The sequence below is a fragment of the Balaenoptera ricei genome, chromosome 1 (genome assembly GCF_028023285.1).
Source record: "Balaenoptera ricei isolate mBalRic1 chromosome 1, mBalRic1.hap2, whole genome shotgun sequence".
NCBI lineage: Eukaryota > Metazoa > Chordata > Mammalia > Artiodactyla > Balaenopteridae > Balaenoptera > Balaenoptera ricei.
Window position 1 is genome coordinate 39,149,300 of NC_082639.1, and position 21,898 is coordinate 39,171,197.

A 21,898-nucleotide genomic window follows, 5' to 3' on the forward strand; every position below is an offset into this window, starting at 1 on the left:
TAATAATATCACAAACATATCACCATGTTAATAAATGCACTTTTACCACATAATCTATATGATATTGTACTCTGTAGATTACATACATTATTTAATTAATTGATTCCTTGTTTTGGAAATTTTGTTTCTGATTTTTTCAGAAGTTGTATTCTGTGTTTTTTAAAAAATACTTGGAGATATAATTTATATACCATACAACTCATCCATTTAAAGCGTAGAATTCGGGACTTCCCTGGTGGCACAGTGGTTGGGAATCCGCCTGCCAATGCAGGGGACACGGGTTCGAGCCCTGGTCTCGGAAGATCCTACATGCTGCGGAGCAACTAAGCCTGTGCACCACAGCTACTGAGCCTGCGCTCTAGAGCCCGGGAGCCACAACTACTGAAGCCCGTGTGCCACAACTACTGAAGCCCGCATGCCTAGAGCCCATGCTCCGCAACAGGAGAAGCCACCGCAGTGAGAAGCCCACACACTGCAACGAAGAATAGCCCCCACTTGCCACACTAGAGAAAGCCCGCGCGCAACAGTGAAGACCCAACACAGCCAAAAATTAATAAATAAATTTATTAAAAAGAAATAAAATTTAAAAAGCATAGAATTCAGTGTTTTTGGTATATTATGTTATTTATTTTTTTAACTTTGGTAAAATATATCGTGAAATTTACCATTTTAACCACTTTAAGTGTACAATTCAGTGGCATTAATTGCATTTACAACGTTTTGCGACCATCACCACGATTTCTAAAACTTTTTCATCAATTATTGGCAATAATTTCCCATTCTTCCCTTCCCCCAGCCCCTAGTAACCTCTAATCTACTTTTTGCCTCTGAATTTGCCTATTTTAGGTACTTCATGTAAGTGGAATCATACATTTGTCCTTTTTTTTTTTTTTATGGCTTATTTCACTTAGCATAGTGTTTTCAGGTTTCATCCATGTTAGCATGTATCAGAACTTCATTCCTTTTTATGGCTGAATAATATTTCGTTGTATGTATTTATTACATTTTGTTTATCCATTCATCTGTTGTTGGATAAGGGCTGCTTCCACCTTTCCGCTATTGTGAGTAATGCTGCAGTGAACACTGGCATACAAGCATCTGTTTGAGTCTTTTGGGTATAGAGCTAGGAGTGAAATTGCTGGATCATATAATAATTCTGACTTGTTGAGGAACTGCCAAACTCTTTTCCACAACAGCTGTACCATTTTACATTTCTGCCCGTGATGTGTGGTTTCTTTATCCTCACCAACACTTATCATTTTATGTTTGTTTGTTTGATTATAACCACCCTACAAGGTGTGCAGTGGTATCGCATTGTGGTTTTAATTTGCGTTTCCCTAATGACTAGTGCTATGAGCATCTTTCATGTCTCACATGTCCTTTTTTTTTTTTTTTTTTTTTTTTTAAATTACCATCCTGAAGGGTGTACTGGCATCTCATTATGGTTTTGATTTGCATTTCCCTGATGACTAATAAGGAACTTTTCCATACTGGCCATCTGTATATCTTCTTTGGAGAAATGTCTGATTGATTGATTGATCGATTGATGTATGTATGTATGTATGTATGGCTGTGTTGGGTCTTCGTTTCTGTGCGAGGGCTTTCTCTAGTTGCGGCAAGTGGGGGCCACTCTTCATCGCAGTGCGCGGGCCTCTCACTATCGCGGCCTCTCTTGTTGCGGAACACAGGCTCCAGACGCGCAGGCTCAGCAATTGTGGCTCACGGGCCTAGTCGCTCCGCGGCATGTGGGATCTTCCCAGACCAGGGCTCGAACCCATGTCCCTTGCATTGGCAGGCAGATTCTCAACCACTGCGCCACCAGGGAATCCCCGAGAAATGTCTGTTTGAATCCTTTGTCCTTTTTTTTTCCCCCCAGAATATTGCATTTAAAAAATTGTCTTTTGCAATTTTTAAAATTGGGTTATTAATCTTTTTATTGCTAAGTTGTAAAGTTTTAAAAATATATTTTTGGTACAAGTCCCTTATCCAGATATATGATTTGTAAATATTTTCTCCCATCCTGTGGGTTGTCTTTTCATTTTCTTGATAGTGTCCTTGGAAGCACAGAAGTTTTAAATTTTGATGAGGTCTGATATCTTGCACTTTAGAACATACAGTATGCTTTCTCTTGCCTGTGGTGCAGAGATTAAAAGATTGATAAAGTGAGGCCAGAACTGTAAAAGAGGTATAACTGGTAAGTGTATTGTGCCTGGGACTGAGAGTTGAGGGTGGAAGAGAGAGGAGATAGTGGTAGATGGAAAGGAAGAGTGGGGGCAACAGATTCTTGTTACTTCCTTGACTGATTCCGGGGCATAATCGGGTCCAAGTTAAGTCAGGCTAGAGAGGTGGGAGAGGTTGCCCATTTTGCAAAATGGTTTCCAGCATTCTTCCTGTTGTGTAGTCATGGCAGGAAAGAAAGTTTTCCATAAAAATTTCCCATAAGCTTACCACTTTTTAGGACATTTCCTTTGTGTGAAGAAGTTAGATTCTAATCAAGAACCAGTAATCCCTTATGTCCTGTTCTACATTATATAAATGGGTACAGTTGTCTCTGGTCAACATTGAATCCCAGGCTGGGCTAGGATTTGATGGCTATACCATCAAAAATGTATATTCTTAGACTGACTTTAATTTTAGATTGAGAAAAATGTAATCATGAAGGTAAATTTTATACCAAAAAATTTTAGAAACATATACTATTTTTTAAAGCCAAATATTGATTTTCCTCACACTTTCTCCTATTAGCACAGGTTGATGGACTAAAAATGAAGATGATTCTTTGTTGTTTAAGCTAGATTAATTTTCTCTTTTTAAAAAAAAATCATGAGAGTGGTTGGCACAATAAAGTTCTGAAAGTGCTCCAAGGGGTCATTCTGGAGACTAGAAGTAGGGTGGGTACATTGTCTGTCATGGAGGTGTCATTTCCAGAACATCTTGCTTATAATTTTGAACTCTAGTGTCTAGAGTAAGGCTTCACTGAAATATGTTTCCTTTTAAACTTTTGCTGCTGTGCCTTTTGGATCCTCTCAACTGAGTGTGTCTCTAAATTTCCATCTGTTTCTAGGCTATAAAACTGGACTGTTTTCTGTCTCCTTCTATAACTCTTGACTTCATGCCCATGCAGTGTGTTTCAGTGTTGCTATATTATACTTTTGTTTCTCCTTTGTTTAAGGAATGGATCACTTTCCAGAGAAATTTTTATCTAAACATTTGAATTGATTTTTGCTGCTATTCTCTACAGTGATTTAGTTTTAAATTTTAAATAAGTTTGTGATTGTGCAGGTACTGTTTTTCTTTTTTCTTGAACTTAGATAATGTTTTTTATGTAGGGATTTTTATTCCTAATGTGAGGCAGTTCATTTTGGTGTTCTCTTAGGATTTGATATTAATAAAACACTTAAATCAACAATCTTACTTTGTGATGCTGTATAAAAAAATAATAATAAATTAATTAAATTAAATTTTAAGAAAAACCAAGTCTTTGTGATATTTGCCATGTAGAGATGTGTGGATAGAATATATGCTTTTTTAAATTAAAAATTTAGTAAGTTTATATACATGTACATTGAGATTCAAACAATTCAAAAGTACATAAAGTAAAGAGTGAAAGTTCTCCTTAACCTTAGCCTACTCTTTTTTTTTTTTGGTTGCTTTGGGTCTTCATTGCTGTGCATGGGCTTTCTCTAGTTGCGGTGAGCAGGGGCTACTCTTCGTTGCGGTGCACAGGCTTCTCATTGCAGTGGCTTCTCTTGTTGTGGAGCACGGGCTCTAGGCGCGCAGGTTTCAGGAGTTGTGGCACACGGGCTCTACAGCACAGGCTCTGTAGTGGCGCACGGGCTTAGGTGCTCTGCCGCATGTGGGATCTTCCCGGACCAGGGATGGAACCCGTGTCCCCTGCATTGGCAGGCAGATTCTTAACCACTGCGCCGCCAGGGAAGTCCCAGCCTACTCTCCTTATGTAATCACCTACCAACGTTTTTGTGTGTGGCTCTCTGGTCCTCTTTTGATGTATTTATACACAGATAAAAATGCACGCACACAAACATTGCCTATTGTTATTTTTTTGCTTAACAGTATATCTTGGATAGCTTTCCATATCAGAACATGCAGATAGCTCAACTCCATTCATAATATATACAATAATCTTATTTAGCTATTCATATATTTTTGGACATTTAGATTTTCTGTTTACAGATGATGCTGACATAAACATTCATTACATATGTCTTCGTGCACATGTGCAACGATTTCAGTAGCACAGCTCCTAGAAATGGAATTACTGAGCCAAAGGGTATGCAAACTTAAATTTTGTTAAACTCTGCCAAATTGCCCTCTAAAAAGGCTGAACCAATTTACACTCCCACAAACTGTCAGGATGCTGGTTCTTCCCCACCCCCACCCTTGCCATAGCCAGATATAAGTCTTTATTTTAACCAATCTGATGGGTGAAAAATGAAATCACATTGCTTTAATTTGCATTTTCATGATTACCAGTAAGGTTGAGCATATGTTCTTTTCTCTGAATTGTTTTTTCTTTGCCCATTTTTGTATTGAGCTTTTTTCTTTGTTAGTAGGATCTCTTTGTGTATAATGTATATTACCCTGTCACCTTTGTATGGTGAAAATATTTTCTCCCAAGCTGTTGCTTGTCATTTGGTTGTGTCTGTGATAAGTTTTTATTGTTTATGTGGTCAAACATAAATCTTAGCTGTTTTGGTTCTTGTTTTGGAGTGTCTTTCTCTATCTCAAGATTATCTTCCCCTGGTACTATCCTAGGGTTGTTTTTTGTTGTTTTTTTTGTTTTTGTTTTTTGCTTATATTGTGTTGTTTTAGAACTCTAATTTACCTGGAATTTAGTTTTGCATATGATATGATGCAAGAGTCTAATTTTTTTTCAGATGGGTAGCCGGTTGCATAGTATCATTTATTAAATAGTTCATCTTTTCCCCATTGATTTTTAGATGATGACTCTATCACTTATTGAATTCCCATTTATACTTGGGTCTGTTTCTGGACTCTGTTGAATTTCATTTTTACGTTTGTCTATTTTTATACCAGTATCATGCTGTTTTAATTACTGTAGCTTTATAATATTTTATGCCACCTGGTAGGACAAGTTCCCATTTGTAGTTGTTAATATTATTTTCGAATTTGGTCATTCTCTCACATTTACCCTTCCTGATAAACTTGAGAATCAACTCATCAAGTTTCATTAAAAAATAAATAATCCCAGGTGAAGTTTGATTGCAGATACAATCAATTTATAGATTAATTTGTGGAAAATTTAAATATTTACAGTATCGAATGTTTCTATCCAGGAACATAGAATGCTTTCTTTTTATGATACTGATTTTAAGTGTTTCTAGTTTCTTCTTATAATTCTTACATATTAGTTTTAGATTTATCCCTAAATTTAAGTTTTTAGTACTGTTTTGAATAGGATTTTTTAAATTGAGGTACGGTTGACTTGAATAGGATCTTTTAAAATGTATATTTTCTAATTAACCATTGCTAATTGTTTGGAAGGCTATTGATCTGTTTGTTTATAAGAAGATAGTAAGCAAGATAGATACATTCTTGTTCTCATAAAATTTTTAATGTACTCAAATACATCTGTGATGCCGATTTTTGGAGCCTGGGTGTTTGAGGGTATTTTCATAGTGAATTGCATTTTCATGTATCATATTTTCCTTGTTCTATAGTTATTCTTTGACTTCACTCCTTTATTGCTATGTAATTAGTAGTTTAGCCACTGATTATCTTGGACTTTGCTCCAGGAATAGCCTATATGAGTTAGTCTAACTCCTCCCTGACCCGTCTGAGTGCTCTCATAGTAGGTCTTGAATCTAGTAGCGTAGACCACGTTTTTAGGAGTATGTTCTTCATACTTCTAGTTTTAACAGCTAATAATGATATTTGGCTGTGGCTGATAGTGTAATGTAGTATAGATATGATTTCTGGTAGTATAGATATTATTTCTGTTTTACAGATGAAGAAACTGAAATCTAAAAAAGGGTAAATAAATTTCCTAGAGTCACACTGGATTGTGACAGAGTTTAGTTATAAAACCTTATCTCAAATTATTAGTTCAGTGTTCTAAGTATGTGACTTCATGCAAGGTTCTTATGTTCTTCTGATCCTTGCTGAAGCCTATGTGTTTCTCTAAATGCATTTCTCCATTTGTTTGATAATGTTGCAGGTGCTCAAATTTTATGTTTGCATATGTTACTGAATTCAGAGTTTGTTATCCTTTGCACATTTTTCTCAAGTATTGATTGGTAAATCCAAATAAATTCTAGTTCTTAAAGAGAACCCAAGCTATTAAAATGTTGTGGTTATTTTGTAGTGAGGCTCTTTACAAATTGTATTCCCAAGTAGTTATATTTCTTAGGGTGACTTTCTTACTTTTGGTATTCCCTGGGTAAATGGTATTCTCGTTTTAATGTTACTTACCTTTTTTAAAAAAAATAAGTACAGTTGGTACTGTACTGCTTAGTGTTTAAGAAACCTCTCTTTCATAAAGTGAATAGAGGCTAGAGATTCGTTTGAGCGGTTTGATGTATATCCTCTGAGTGTTCTCACAGGAATCGAATTAACTGAATTCTAGGCTCTTAGACCACCTGCAGCAGTATTTGTGTTGTAGTGATATGAGTGTGTTGCTTGTAGGCTCTGCAGTGACTGTAAGAATTGATCATTTAATTAACAAGATGAGATGAGTGTTTCTTAAGATTAACAAGACCTCTGTGCCTATCCATTCATGTTGGAAATTTTCAAATTATTGCCTGTGAGCTCCTGGAATCCCTGGAGGCTTCTGGGCCTCATCTTCATCTTTGACTATTTTCCATCCCTTTCTGTTATAGGGAATGTGGATTGATTCAGAATGGCTGAGATGAATTAAAAGAAGTAAAAATACTGGAAATGACCAACTGGAATGAAATTGGAGTGTGAAAATTCCAATTCACAGTTGCTATAGGGGCCATTTGGTATGTAAAACAGATGCCAAAATCCTCAATATTCTGAGAAGTCTTCTGCAAAATGTTAGAGGGTTATTGAGGCCTTACACAAATGAGAAAACAGTCTATTTCATGGCTTCTAAATCACCCTTTCTTTTCTTATTTATTTATTTATTTTTGGCTGTGTTGGGTCTTCGTTTCTGTGTGAGGGCTTTCTCTAGTTGCGGCAAGCGGGGGTCACTCTTCATCGCGGTGCGCGGGCCTTTCACTGTCGCGGCCTTTCTTGTTGCGGGGCACGGGCTCCAGACGCGCAGGCTCAGTAGTTGTGGCTCACGGGCCTAGTTGCTCCGCGGCATGTGGGATCTTCCCAGACCAGGGCTCGAACCCGTGTCCCCTGCATTGGCAGGCAGATTCTCAACCACTGTGCCACCAGGGAAGCCCCTAAATCACCCCTTTCTTTAAGTTTTATTTATTGTTCTACCTTCTTGTCATTGCCTCTGAAGAATCACCTCTTCCCCAAGCAGACAGTGCTGGTAAAGACTGAATTCCTTAGGAAAAGTTAATGCAAATATGAAAAATTGACTTTATTAATTAATAGTAGGGCTCAAGTCACTGTAAATATGTAAGTCATTATTGCATCCTTTGTGAATATAACCTATTTATTTCCCCCAAATTAGCACATTGCCTGGCACTTTATAGGAACTTAATAAATATTTATGGATTTAAAATAAGTTCCATGTATTGCCTGAATTAAGGTTTTCTTACATGAAGAGCAAAACATTGAGGAAAATAAAATAGTGCTGTAATTGTCTGCAGTTGAATGGATTATATCCCTCCTCTTTTCTCCTTTGCAGGATATAAGCTTTTAAACTATCACTCTTTAATTAGAGAAAGAAATATGCTTCATGTTAATTTGGAGTCTGTCTGCTAAAGATTTTGCCTAAGAAAAGATTTAGCTTGTTTTATAACTTTCATAGTTTATAGTTAATATGTAGATTTGTAATTAAATAGGCATGGTCAAACGTGATGTACACATTTGGAAATACAATGAGGGCGGACTAAAAATGAGATTGGAAATCAGCTAGCAATTTAAGTCAGATATTATATTTAACCTTTCTCCCACTGTCTTCTTTCCTTCCTATACCTCCTTTCCTCCTTCCTTCCTCTTTTCCCTACCCCTTCCCTTTCTCTCTCTCCGTCCACTCCCGTTCCTCCCTCCTTCCCTCCCTCCCTTCCTTTCTTTCTTTCTTTCTAACCTCTGTAAAATGGTGATTATAAGAAAAATCCTTTTTCTAACACTCTGTGGGTAAAACTGGAAGGAACCCTAAACAGTTCACCAATTTTAAGCATCTGGGCACTGTACAGCAGTTCTTACAGTCAAAAGTAAGCTCTCCAAGACTGGCAGATAATGTTACTGGAAAGTGCTTATCAGACATCTCAGAGTAATCGGAAAAAGTTCTGTTGGAAATGCCTTTTGAAATAAATGATAGCCTTACATGAAGTGTTGCTGGGATGCTGTAAGCTCTAAAGCTATTGTTTGCAACAGTGCCAAACTGGTGAGTCTGGATGGCTCCGGATAGCATTTCCAGGTGTTATGCTGAAGGTGCATTGTTGACAGTACATAATCAGAATTAGATTTTTAAGGTTCACTAATCTTACAGGGAATGCAAAGTAACTTAGTCTTAGATGCTTCATAGATGTGTCAGCTATTTAAAGGACACCAATAGTTTTAATTCAGTTGCTTTAAAAATATATTTGTATCTGCTATCTCTGCTCTGTTCCCTCTATGTAGCTCAAGGCTCAGTAGCAGTCCAATGGCACTTTCTAATTGCCATACTCACAGGAGGAGGTGCCTGGCATGTGGATCTCCTCTGCCCCCAAGGACTTGCCATTTACGCATCATTTGTACCTTGAACTCTTTTTTTTGCTATTGTTTTGGTTTTGATTCTTTTTGTTGTTGTTTTTATTCACATAGAACGACATTACCTAAATTTAGAAAGGAAGAAAGAGAATTGCTAAGAAGGGAGAGAAGTTATCAAGATGATTTGAGATTTGATACCGTAAAATTGTCAACATTTGCTTAGTTGTAGTAACACAGTGCTGTTCTGTACTTGTTGAGAATATGGTGCATTTTTCCTCCCTCCAAATCTTAGTGTCTAATTCACAGAAGTTATTAAGTTGTTTTTCAACTTCTTAAAGGAGAAAATGAAAGTAAAAAAATTTAGACGGTTACTCTAAATGAATTGAATTTATACATTTGTCACTAGAAAACTACTATTTTTAGCTGAATAGTGGCTTGTAATTGTAGTTATTATAGTTTATAGTGTTTATAATTTGCTGTGGTTTAAATGTTGGTCGTAAGACTGTAATTAGTGACCCACTAGATTTTAATTGCTAGGAAATTTCAGAGAATGTGAAAAAGTTTGGGTTAAGCCTGGGAAATATCCATTCTTGCTTTCCTCAGAATTGGCATCAGTGACTACTTCATGACAGCAGAATGCTTTGAAAACGTGCTCTTTAAAGTTTAGCTATTATTAAATACCATAATAACTAGTGTGTAAGTGATAGTTGCTTTTTTGTTGTAGAAACTCTGTGGTAAGAGGAAAGCTTCAGCAAAATCCTTAAGAAAAATATAGTATAAAAAAGTAACTGGTAAATAGAGTATTTTAAAAAATAGAATGTGGATGAGAAGTAGAAAGACATATAGATTTGGCATGGTTATATTTATTTAAATTCCTTATCTCCTTGGACTTTGCAGATAAGGTGGTTTTCTGTGTAATTTTTAAAAAACATATCATTTGTACACTTCTACAATTTACAACTAGTCTCTCTTTTAAAAAAGTGATATGCCAAAACCCACTGTAATGTAATGTAAGCTTGGAAATTTGAGCTCTTCAATGTCAGGAAACAAACAGTGTGTGTACTAATTTCTAAATTACTAGCTGGGTTTCTAAATGTATACGTTGTTCATACAGCCAAGGCAATCTGTACAGAGCAATCTGTATTGTTGGTGTTTCACTGAGCGTTTGCCATTGTTCAGTACTGTTTGTCTCTGCATTTATTCAATATTACCATATGCTATAATCTCTAGACCAGATGAGAGCATCCAGCAAGCATAGACTTCCAAGCAGGAGCCAGAGTAAGCAGTGGAAAATGAAGCTGCTGTAAAATTTTGTGGACAGCCGTTGCAAAATGCTTTCTGAAAATTGTGCATAGTAAATGGGAAAGTAGGTCACATCTTGTTTTTTATAAAGTCTTTTCCATATCCATACCCGTCTTTCAAAAGTTTATACTTGGTGATAAAAGTAGGCATTTAAAAATGGTGTGGTGTGAAAATAATTTTAAAATAACAATTTAAATAATTAAGTACTTTTGTACTTATTTCCATTTTCTGTAAATGATGGGAATGTTTTTAAAAGCCTATTACAACAACTAAATATACTTTTGATCATTTCTTTTAATGCAAGGAGCTGTATGCCTAAGAGAGACATGAGTGATACTGTGGTTTTTGTTTATTCTCCTCAAACTTTATATCCAATTTTAGTCAGCAAATAAACTATTTAGTTTGTTTTTCTTTGCTGACTACCTTATTGTTGGCTTACTTTAGTAAACAAGAACAAGTTTAGCCAGCAATTTTTAGAGATAGAAAAGGAGTAAAGAATGGCTTCTGCAATCTAAAAAAAAAAAGAGAGAGAGAGAGAAAACTCACTGTAGCCTCAGTAATTGAGAGAGTTAAGTTTTGTAAAATGTGCAATTGAAACATTCTATTTTGGAAGGAGGGGTGGGAGTGTGGGCTGCCTCAAATCTTAACATTGAAATTAAAGATAAAATTTAAGTTATCAAATATTTATGGTACACTTACTATGAATGAGATAAAAACCCATTTAGGGAATCGTAAAAATTTGGGATTAGATGATTGTTTTAATTGAACATTGAATATAGATCTCAGTATCCTGATATTTGAGAGTAAAAATAATCTATTTTATTATTATGAAAATTATTATTATGAAAATAGATTTTATAGTTCTTTTGATTTAATAAAAGGGAACATGCTAGTTCATATGGAGGAAGAAGCTTTTCAGTATTCATAATTGTCTCTTAGATCCGTATTGTTTTCTCATTCCAACCACGGGGAAGTGGCAGAATAACACTATAACATCTTACGTGACTTAGTTCAACTATTACCCTATACCCTGACCTAATACATCATTTGTAAATCCTTAATAATAATGACCATCACAATTGTAATACTACTATACTCCTGACCTTTCACAGTGTATTCATATCTGTTATCTCACTTAAGTCCTTTGATTGGTCTCTCTGTCAAAACCTTTAAAGCCGGACTTCCCTGGTGGCACAGTGGTCAAGAATCCGCCTGCCAGTGCAGGGGACACGAGTTCGAGCCCTGATCCGGGAAGTTCCCACATGCCTCGGAGCAACTAAGCCCATGCGCCGCAACTGCTGAGCCTGTGCTCTAGAGCCCATGAGCCACAACTACTGAGCCTGCGTGCCACAACTACTTAAGCCCGTGCGCTCTAGGGCCTGTGCTCTGCAACAGAGAGAAGCCACTGCAGTGAGAAGCCCACACACTGCAACAAAGAGTAGCCCCCACTCGCCACAACTAGAGAAAGCCCCACGCACAGCCATGTGAAGACCCAACACAGCCAAAAATAAATAAATAAATTTATTTTTAAAAAAAAAAACCTTTAAAGTGAATACATATATATACACACACGCATGTATGTAATAATATAAAAATGGTGTGTATATATAATATAAAAATGCTTCCAGATTATTTAAGATAAGTATCTTCATGATGGCAAGGAGGTAAATGGCTTTTATCTCCTACTACATGTCAGGCTCTTTGGTAGGCATTTTATATAAATACATTATCTCATTTAATCATCACCACTGAATTATAAAATAGGTATCTATATTCCCATTTTACAGATGAGACCTCTGTAGTCACAACTAGAGAGGTAGGAAATGGACTTTTGAGAGTGGTAAAGAAGATACTGGTTTAGACGGAGAGACAGTGATATTCTAAGACACTATTTGATTATGTGTCCACTCTCCAGAGTGGTCAGGAAAGCTAATTTCATGGAGGGGTAGGACTTGTACTGTTTACTGAGAAAGGGAACAAAACAGAAGAATGGGGTTTGTGTAAGTGCTGATGAGTTCAGTTTAGATGTGTTGAGTTTAAGGAAGGGAAGATCTTATAGAAGGTGGGTACAGCCAACTGTGGTAAGATTTTGGGGGTTTTGCCTTGAATTATATAGATTTTTGTTAGACATTTCTTTGAACATTATTAATAACATTTAAACTTTGTGTTTGTGAAGGAATATGATGAGCTGTTAATGCCTTGAATAGTTAAATAAATTTCGGGTCGATTGCATGATTTGTGAACATTATAGCTACCATGTGCTACGTAGGTTAAGGATATTTTTTAAGCAAACTGGATTGTATGAAATCTCTTCAATTTTTCTTTATTATTTATTTATTCTATAAGCAAAGCTTGTTTATTATAGAAAAATTAGAATATAGAAGTTACCATGAAGGGAAACAAACAGTAGTCCTAACACTGGGTTGAATGTATTTTGATTTTTTTCCTATGTGTTTTTTCTTTCAGAAATATGGCTACACACACCTTTCTGCAGGAGAACTTCTTCGTGATGAAAGGAAGAACCCAGATTCACAGTATGGTGAACTCATTGAAAAGTACATTAAAGATGGAAAGATTGTGCCAGTTGAGATAACCATCAGTTTGTTGAGGAGGGTAAGGAGTGTGAATGCCAACCAGTTAAAACCAACAAGGAAATGAGAAATTAAATCTGCCCTCCCTTTGAGTAATGAAAAAAATCAGAGTATTGAATTTCTTGCTTGTGGAGGGTGGTCATGGTGTTTGAGAATGGCAGAACTGGAAATTCCACTTTCACCTGGGAAGAAATTGTACAGTAGGAAACATTCTCTACCTTGGTCTAGGATCAGCTACAACTGAACATTCATATGTGTACACTTGACCCTTCGCAGCATGCAGAGAATCCATCCTCCTTCCATTTCTATTTCTTTTTCCTCCTTTCCCTTTTCTGTTTTCTTCCAGACTTTGTCCCTCCCTCCCTCTTTCTTTCCCTCCCTCTCTCCCTCCCATGACCCTCCCATTGTTGCCATTCTCTCAGTCTTGATGTTTCCTTTTCTGGTGCATGCATCACCATCTTCAGTGTGAAATGCTGAGACTAACAGCTATCAAACTAAAATAGGTCCCATCTAAAAACAGATGCCTTGCATTTACATGATAACTCTCCACTATAGATTCTCAAGATTATAGTCATTAATAGATATTTTCACATATAAGAAACGTGAAGGAGAAATGGAAGAGTGGGAACAGCAAGGAATAGTTGAAGCTCAATGGAAAAGAGATACATGAGCTTCTGGTTGGAACCATAGAAACTTGAAGAGTGGCTCATTCACACACATTCTTACCTCTTGTCTCAGAGAGTGGAGTAACCTGCTTCCATTCAGAGTAACTAAATCCTCTCTCCTTATTCTCTGGATTTAATGCCCTTTCTCCACTTTTATGCTTAATTGTGAAAGAGTAGTCTACATTTTTTACTTTTTCATTTTCTACTCTTCAGCTGTTTGCACTAAGACTCTATTTCCATCTTCATTGAAACTATTCTTGCTGATGTTACCAGTGATCTCTATCAAATCTAAGGGATATTTTCAGTCATTTTTCTTGTAGCCTTTAACTTCCTGTCTTTTTGAAACTCGTTCCTCCTTTGTTCTCTGTGACACCGTTTCTCTTGATTCTCTTCCTCCTTCAGTGACTGCTATTTCTTAAGTCTCCTTTGATAACTCTTCTTCTTCTGCAAGTTTCTTAAACCATGATGCTTCTCGGGGTTTCATCCTTGGTTCTCCTCTTATTTTATACATTTCTTGCTGGATGTTGTTAGCCATGTCCAAGGTTTTCACTGTGCTAATGATCCCAGAATCTATAACTCTAGCACAGACCTCTTTTTCTGAACTCCAGACCTATATTTCTTTTTTTTTTTTTTGGCTGCACTCCATAGCTTGGAGGATCTTGGTTCCCTGACCAAGGGTCAAACCTGCACCATCAGCAGTGAAAGCATGGAGTCCTAACCACTGGACTGCCAGGGAATTCCCCAGGCCTATATTTCTAACTATTAGGCATCCATCTGAATGTCTCACAAGTATCTCAAAATCAACATGTCCGAGTCTGACTGTATCATCTAAAATGTGATCACCCTTTATTTCCTATCCTGGTTAATGGTTCTACCATCTACCCAGCTGCCCAAGCCAGAAATCTGGGAGCCATCCTGTATTTTCCACCTCTTCCTCACTTTCCCAAATCCACTCAGTGAGCAGATCCTTTCAATTATCTTTCTCTTTATCCTCTTCTATTTATTAATAGTTTTTTTCTCCTCTATTACTACTATCATCTTAGTTCAGATCCTCTTTTTTTTTTTTTTTTTTAGTAATATTGGGAAGAATGCAGACATTATGTTGGGAAATCAATCACTGAAATATATTTTTCATTTTTTATTTATTTATTTTTTGGCTACGTTGACTCTTCGTTGCTGTTTCCGGGCTTTCTCTAGTTGCGGCGAGCTGGGGCTGCTCTTCATTGTGGTGTGCGGGCTTCCCATTGCAATGGTTTCTCTTGTTGCGGAGCACAGGCTCTAGGCATTCGGGCTTCAGTAGTTGTGGCTCGCAGGCTCAGTAGTTGCAGCGCATGGGCTTAGTTGCTCCACGGTATGTGAGATCTTCCCGGACCGGGGATCGAACCCGTGTCCCCTGCATTGGCAGGTGGATCCTTAACCACTGTGCCACCAGGGAAGTCCCAAGATCCTCTTTTTTTCTTATTTGGACCATCACTAGAGCCTTATCATTAGTCTTTTGCCTTTAATCCATCTTTGTCCCCTTCTAATTCATCCTTCATGGTGCAGTCAGTGATTTTTTTTTTCTAAAGGTGATGGGAGCATGTTCTTCTACTACTTAAAATTTCTCAGTGGTCCTGTATTGCTTGCAGAATAAAAACCAAATCCTTAGTGTGGTATAATAAGTTCTTCATTAATTTTGGCCCTACCTACTTTCTAGTCATTTCTCCTTCCACTCTCTACACGCATCCTAAGGTTCACCTTTACCAGCTTATTTCAGATTCATCAAAGCTGTTATGCTTCTTCATTTCTGAGCCTTTAACATCCAGTTGACACCATCTGGAGTACCTTGATCCCTGTCTGCCTGCCATTTCATTATTCAGAATTCAGCTCCTCTGCCACCTCTTTGGTAGAGCTCTTCCTGGCAGTTTCCCAGGTAGTTTGTGCTTGCTTCTTCGTTTTATCACAGCATCCTTGCATACCTCAGTATAGAACTTAGCACATTTACTTACACATATTTGTTACCCACTGGACTGTGAGCCCGCCAGGAGCCATGACCTTGCTCTTCATGTTCCCTGATGGTAGGCCTTGAATGAGTGTATGTTGAGTGAGTAGAATATTGATGTACCCCTTCAGATGTCTTCTACTACCATAATTGGGATAGAAATGCTATAGCAGGGGTCCAAAAGCATTCTGTGAAATTTTGTGAATATTGGAGAAGCTAGATGCTGGGTTAAAGCCAACCCTCAGATAAAGGAATTAGGGGTCCTGACAGCCATTGTTCTTCTTGAGGAACCAGGAAAGTCTGAGCACTGAGGGAACGGGATGTCGTTTTGCTTTAGAGTAGAGGCTCCTCTGGAGTTTGTCGAAGACATGCATCTGTGCTTATCTCATGGTGATTGATAGTGGTAAGGATGTGGAGATTCGAGATCTGCATCTCCCATTCACATATTTCCACATTCTACCTAAATTCAGACTTTGGAAGAGGATGGTGAAATGTGCAATTATTGCTGTCTTTCTGAATGTATTGTTTCCTTTGCTACCTGTGTTTTGGGGTGGCCAGTGGCATTTAGGTTTAAATTAGCTTCAGTTTAAAAAAAAAAAATAAAGACTATTGACTCCTACACTAATAATTAATGCTAGCAATCTCTTTATATATCCAAAGCTTCTTGCAGTTGGACTTGAATTATTGCAGAGAATCTGAGTACCTATAGAAGCAGCATACTTCCTACCATAGCAAAATGACTTGGGAAGAGGAAAGGGAAGGCAAGATAAGGGTCTCTATTGACTGGAGCAAAGATACTGGTTAATGCTTATTTTTCTCTTTTTGCTGTTTATAAGTTCATGAAAATAATATATGCTTAACTATAGAAAATTTTAAAACTACAGAAAAAAAATTGTGTGTGTATGTGTATAAAATGGGGGATACATAACCATAACTCTACCAGCTTGAGGCAAACGTTATTTCCTTTAAGTCTTTTTTTTCCTATGCACCCTCCACGCTTATGATTTAAAGAATAATAATAAAACACACCCATATAGCTACCACTCTGCTTAAGAAATTGCATTAATGTAGTGTTGAACTTAAATCTTCCTTTTTCATTAGGAAATGGATCAGACAATGGCGGCCAATGCTCAGAAGAATAAATTCTTGATTGATGGGTTTCCAAGAAATCAAGACAACCTTCAAGGTTGGAACAAGACCATGGATGGGAAGGCTGATGTATCTTTCGTTTTGTTTTTTGACTGTAATAATGAGGTAATGAAAATCTTCATCTGCCTATATGGGCTTTAAACAGCTGATGGTCAACTGTTAGAGGAAAAGAAAGTGATTTGTTTCACTTACATTTACATTTTATATTGACAGCAGTATTTTTTGAATTGGTAAGTTGGATGCACAGAACAGCACTGTCTTAAGCTGTTTGGCATCAGCAATATTGTGGGCCTAAAATCTGCTTTATTTTCAAAATAACAAGAATTTGTGTTTTGTTTTGAGTTAAGAATTGACTCATACCATGTTAGGTAATGAAGCTGCATTGTTACTTCTTGAGTAGGCACTATTATCAGAGAGTATCTTGCCTTAGGATGTCGTTTACTGGAAAACAAACACACATTTCTGGGAAGTTGGGAAAACTTTCTACTTTAAAGAAACATGTATGATAGCCTGATTTGTCTTCTAAGAGTGAAATGAAAAAAAGCAGGAAAGCAGTCTTTTTCTTTCTGGTACTTCTAATAACATACCCAGACATACTTTTGAATAACTAAATGAATTTCTCGGTATCTTTTTTTTTTTTCCCGGAATCATTTAATTAAAAGGCCTGAGTCTGTATGACAGCTGTAATATAAACTTTATTAAATTAATGCCAATGGCCTGAAAGAATAAGAATCAGCAGTACTGCCTTGAAGGAAGTTGACTATTCTTAGGTTGAATTGCAAATGTGCCTGTGGTGGAGAGACTTGCTGCAGCCTTTGAGTTGTTTTAAAATGTAACTCTCTTTTTCCAACCCCCAAAAATATGTTTTCACTTATTCTTCAGAGTTAATTTTAGAATGTTACCACAGCTTTATAACTAAGGAATGTTTATTCACGATTAACAAGGGATACTTTATTCAAATGCAAATATGTTAACTCTTAAATATTTGGATATTTATGGAATTATCAAAAAGTAAGCAAAAATGGAACAAAGTTTGACGCATGTAATTCATACCTAATAATAATAGATGGAACCATACACATAGAGATCATCTCTTTATTGCGGTTTGAAAAAAAATACACAGGAAAAACTGAGTCATGAATGAATTCTTATTATGCTCTGTACTTATTTAACCTAGTTTATATAAATTGAACCACATGTTTCAACTTTGCATGTTGATTAATGAATTAAACACATTGGGTTTAATGCAGGGTTTTGTTGGTAATCTCCGAACTTTCTTCTCTTTTCAGGTTTAAAAGACTGGCAAATTCATATCTTTTTAAAAATAACTTTTTATATATTTCTCTTTTTAGATCTGTATTGAACGATGTCTTGAGAGGGGAAAGAGTAGTGGTAGAAGTGATGACAACAGAGAGAGCTTGGAAAAGAGGTACTTTGCAGTTTTTACACATTGCCACCACGTCTCAGTTTGGAACTTGAATAACAGATAAAACACGTGCCCCATTTTGGACCAGAAAAAGAAAATGTCATGCTTAAATATGTAGAATGGCTTGTCTAAAAAGCTGATAAGGGAGGGAGCCAACTGGGTTTTATTCTGTATTGTCCCCTGATCTGTCCTATAACAGGGGGGAGAGAAGTATGCTTAGAACTTTGCAATATTTGCTTCTGTTGCAGAATTCAAACCTATCTTCAGTCAACAAAGCCAATTATTGACTTATATGAAGAAATGGGGAAAGTTAAGAAAATAGATGCTTCTAAATCTGTTGATGAAGTGAGTATCCCTAGCCTGCCTAATAGTAAAGTAACAATGTGATTTGGGGCAGGGAGGGGAGCAATATGCAGGAGAAAAAGAAGTACCATGACAGATTATTTTGCTTTTCAAAACACTGGAGACTGAATGAAAAGCTAGGCTTTTTCTTCTTTTTTTAAATTGAAGTATGTATATTTTATCAATTTACAATATTGTGTTAGTTTCAGGTGTACTTCTTTTTGGATAGAGTCTAAAATGGGTTTTACAATTTCAGACTTGTTCTTTGTAAAAAGTGGGTGGTGTATTAATTCCAAACCTCTTTTCTCAAGCACTGGAAAATTGGCATTTTCAGAACTGTGATTTGGACCATGATCATTTTTTAAAAATCTGTAACATGAATAGCAAATCATCTAGCTGAAGAGCCCCAGGTTTCTTTCATCTCTTCCATCACAGAGCACGTAGCTCCAGAGGTACAGGGTTTCCACGACTCAATGCTTGCCTCTTCCTTCATGAAGCTTGCGTCTCTGTACTGTGGTTTGCGGACTTTCAGTGCCCAGCCACTACTAGTGTCTCTTAAATTCACCCAGTCTTTCCCTGATTCCCTGAATCATCTTCCCCTGGACCTTTTTTTTATCATATAGTCATTTTTGGTTTTTTATCCATGGTCCCTTCCTGTAGAGGTGAGGTAATTTTTGTTTTTTTATCCATGGTCCCTTCCTGTAGAGGTGAGGTAATACAGAAGACTTAGTGTTTTAGAATCAGAACTAGGAAGATAAGCCACTTCCATTTACTTTTACTTTTTATAATATTGGTAGCCTATCAAGAAGTTTGTTTTGTCCTAAAAGCACTAGTAAAATTGAAGCAACATGTTCATAATTTTATATTGAAGCAACACGTTCATAATTATTTACGGTTTTGTACTACTGTCTAAAGTAAAATAGATGAAACTAAGAAATTATAATGTGTTTTTTTAATAATCCATTTTGAAAATTCATGTAAAATTGACTTTTAACAGGAACTTAGCCATATGGTGTTTTAACAATATTTGCCTTTTAAATTATTATTATTATCTTTTTCCTTTACAGGTTTTTGATGAAGTTGTGAAGATTTTTGACAAAGAAGGCTAACTCTAAACCTGAAAGCATCCTTGAAATCATGCTTGAATATTGCTTTGATAGCTGCTATCACAACCCCTTTTTAAGGCAATTTTAATCTTTCATAATTACATCTCAGTTAATGGCTGGAAAGTATGTAGTAAGACAAATTAAATTTTTTATCTTCATTTTTTTTTTTTTTTTTTTGGTCACAGGAATAGACTGAATTCGAGTCTAACTTCATCTTAGCTATGGTGCTCACAAAACAAAGAAGGGTGTTAGCTAGTTCTTTATTTTTATTCAAAAAGAATATCCCTTTTATAGTTTGTGCCTTCTGTGAGCGAAACTTTTTAGTATGTGTGTATATCCCTTTAGTAATTACAACATGTTTGGATTAGGGATTCCCCACGTCTTCTTTCTCTTGCAGGTTTTAAATTTCCAACCTGTTAAGTGAATTTATGGACCAAATTCTAAGGAACTTTTTGTGTAGTGAGTTCTTGGACAATGTGTTTGGTAAACTCATGAAATGAATTCCTAGAAGTATTTTAGTATTTATCAAATAGCTGACCATTTCCTATAGAAAGGTAAGAAAACTTAAGCTTTGTTTTACTACAATTTGTACAAAGTTGTTTGCAGGGCATAGTCTTTGCTTCCAGGGGCTGGGATGGGGGCACTGGGGGTTCAGAGCCTGGTGGAATTGTCAGCTTTATTCTGACATAAATCTGAGGGTAAGGGGCAAGGATCACATCTTAATGACATGTGTTCCTTTTGCTCTATTATATAATGTTATTAATGATTAAACTGATCTTAACAAAATTCCTAGTAGTGGAACCTTGAAATGCATGTACTTAGTAGATTTATGGTAAAATGATTTGGTTAGTGTTTTAGTAAGACTTCAAAGTTTTTTTTGTTTGTTTTCTAGACTAAGCATAGGGTTAGTACAAAGCAGAAGAAATCTAATGGTTAAATTTCCCATTTGTATTTTATTTTCTTGAATACTTTTTTTCGTAGTTGTTTAAGAAGATTTAAAAATTGCACTTTGGTCAGAAAAATAATAAATTTATCTTACAAATGTTTGATTCCCTTCCTGGCTACTTTTATTCAGTAAATTCTTTTCTTGGCATCATGTTGAAGTATTAAAAGGTACAGAATTCTTAAAAAGATATAGAGTCCAAAGGAATTTTCTCTTAAATTCATTCTTCCTTTAAAAATCTCTGAAAAATTTTTCTCCTTATCTTTTTCTGCCATCACTAATGCAAAGTGGGATCCAAGGTTCTTAATGTGAGATTTATTAAAATTTTTCTCATTTTCAGCACTTATACTGTTTGGTATACAGGGTTAAATTGGGCAAGGAATTTTGACTTTGTATAATCAGATTTTATATTTAAAGTCACTGGGAATAGTGAGGACAATTTATGGATGTTCTTATATTGTAATAGATTTATTTATTTCTATGTGTGTTATGAAATTCACTTATTAGTGATGAATTTTCAACATACTTGCCATAGAAAACAAAGTATCCATAAGTACTGTAACATATTAGCCACTAAAATCTGTGTTAAGATTATCTTGGTTTCTTGGAAGAGATTGTAATGAATTCTTATCTAGTGATTTAATCTAGCCAATACTGAGGGATTTTACTGGTAGTGGTAGTTCAATCAAACAGCTGTAGTGTGAAGCAAGAGTAAAGACTACAATTTTGAGAACATTCCTACTCACATAAGTGAAGAAATCCATTGGATGGGGATCTAAATATTTATATTTATATTGTGAAAGCAAACTTAAGGTTTTTAAGAAGACTGCTGAGACTAGGTGCTTTGCTTCCTTTCATCAAATATCTTTCTGTGGCATTTGAGAGCAAAAACCCAGAAACATAGTAATTGCTAAATTACAAGGCTTTCCTTTTTGTTTGCTTTTTAAGTAGAAAAACATGTTGGCAATATTGAGTTTAGGAGTTGATTGAGTTACATCTGACTTCACTAGTTTTGGTCATTTCATTTATTAAAGATACAGTCATCAATGAGTTTTTGACTTTAAAGACCCCAATGGAAGGCTTGCTGTTTTTAAAAAATTAACTAACATTATTTTTATTCAGTGATGTTGGATGTGTATGAATTATCAATATTTAGTTAGTAATCCCAATAAATTTTGTGCTATGGGCTTTGCTGTTTGCTGGTTCAGACTTCTATTCTCTCAAGCATACTGAAGATCAAGAAGTATCATATTTAACATGTGGGTCCTCACAGGGCAAAAGCAGAGTTCAGGATCCAAGAGAATTTTCCGCTCTGTGTATGTTGTTTATGCATCTTGAATTAAGCAGAAAGCATGACTTTATCCTGTTCCTTAAAGAAGTAATCCAGATTGAGGCACAAGTAGCCCAATTCATTACTGGCCTGCAGCATTAATCGCTTGTCTCTTTGAGGGGGAAATTGGCAGCAGGCAATGTGCATCAGGATGCGGGGTTTTTTGTGGCCTTGTAGCTTTGTCCATGTAATTTAAGTGGTTGCCTGACATTCCAGTGGTCCCTGGAGATAATAGTGGTTGACAGTTTT

The 21,898-nt window shown here is 36.2% G+C and overlaps 1 protein-coding gene across 2 annotated transcripts in view; it reads left to right on the forward strand.

The window, feature by feature from the left end:
* The window catches only part of CMPK1 (cytidine/uridine monophosphate kinase 1), a 33,475-nt gene extending 13,076 nt beyond the window's left edge, over positions 1-20,399 (forward strand). Inside the window, exons 2-6 of one of the 2 annotated variants that reach the window (XM_059898237.1) lie at positions 12,583-12,729; positions 16,455-16,607; positions 17,855-17,931; positions 18,177-18,273; positions 19,338-20,394. In XM_059898237.1, the coding sequence (XP_059754220.1) occupies positions 12,583-12,729; positions 16,455-16,607; positions 17,855-17,931; positions 18,177-18,273; positions 19,338-19,379 (516 nt within the window). In that variant the 3' untranslated portion in view covers positions 19,380-20,394. Of the gene's footprint in view, positions 1-12,582; positions 12,730-16,454; positions 16,608-17,854; positions 17,932-18,176; positions 18,274-19,337 lie in introns of both variants that reach the window. The other variant, XM_059898229.1, reaches the window with a different exon arrangement.
* The last annotated feature ends 1,499 nt before the right edge of the window (positions 20,400-21,898 follow it).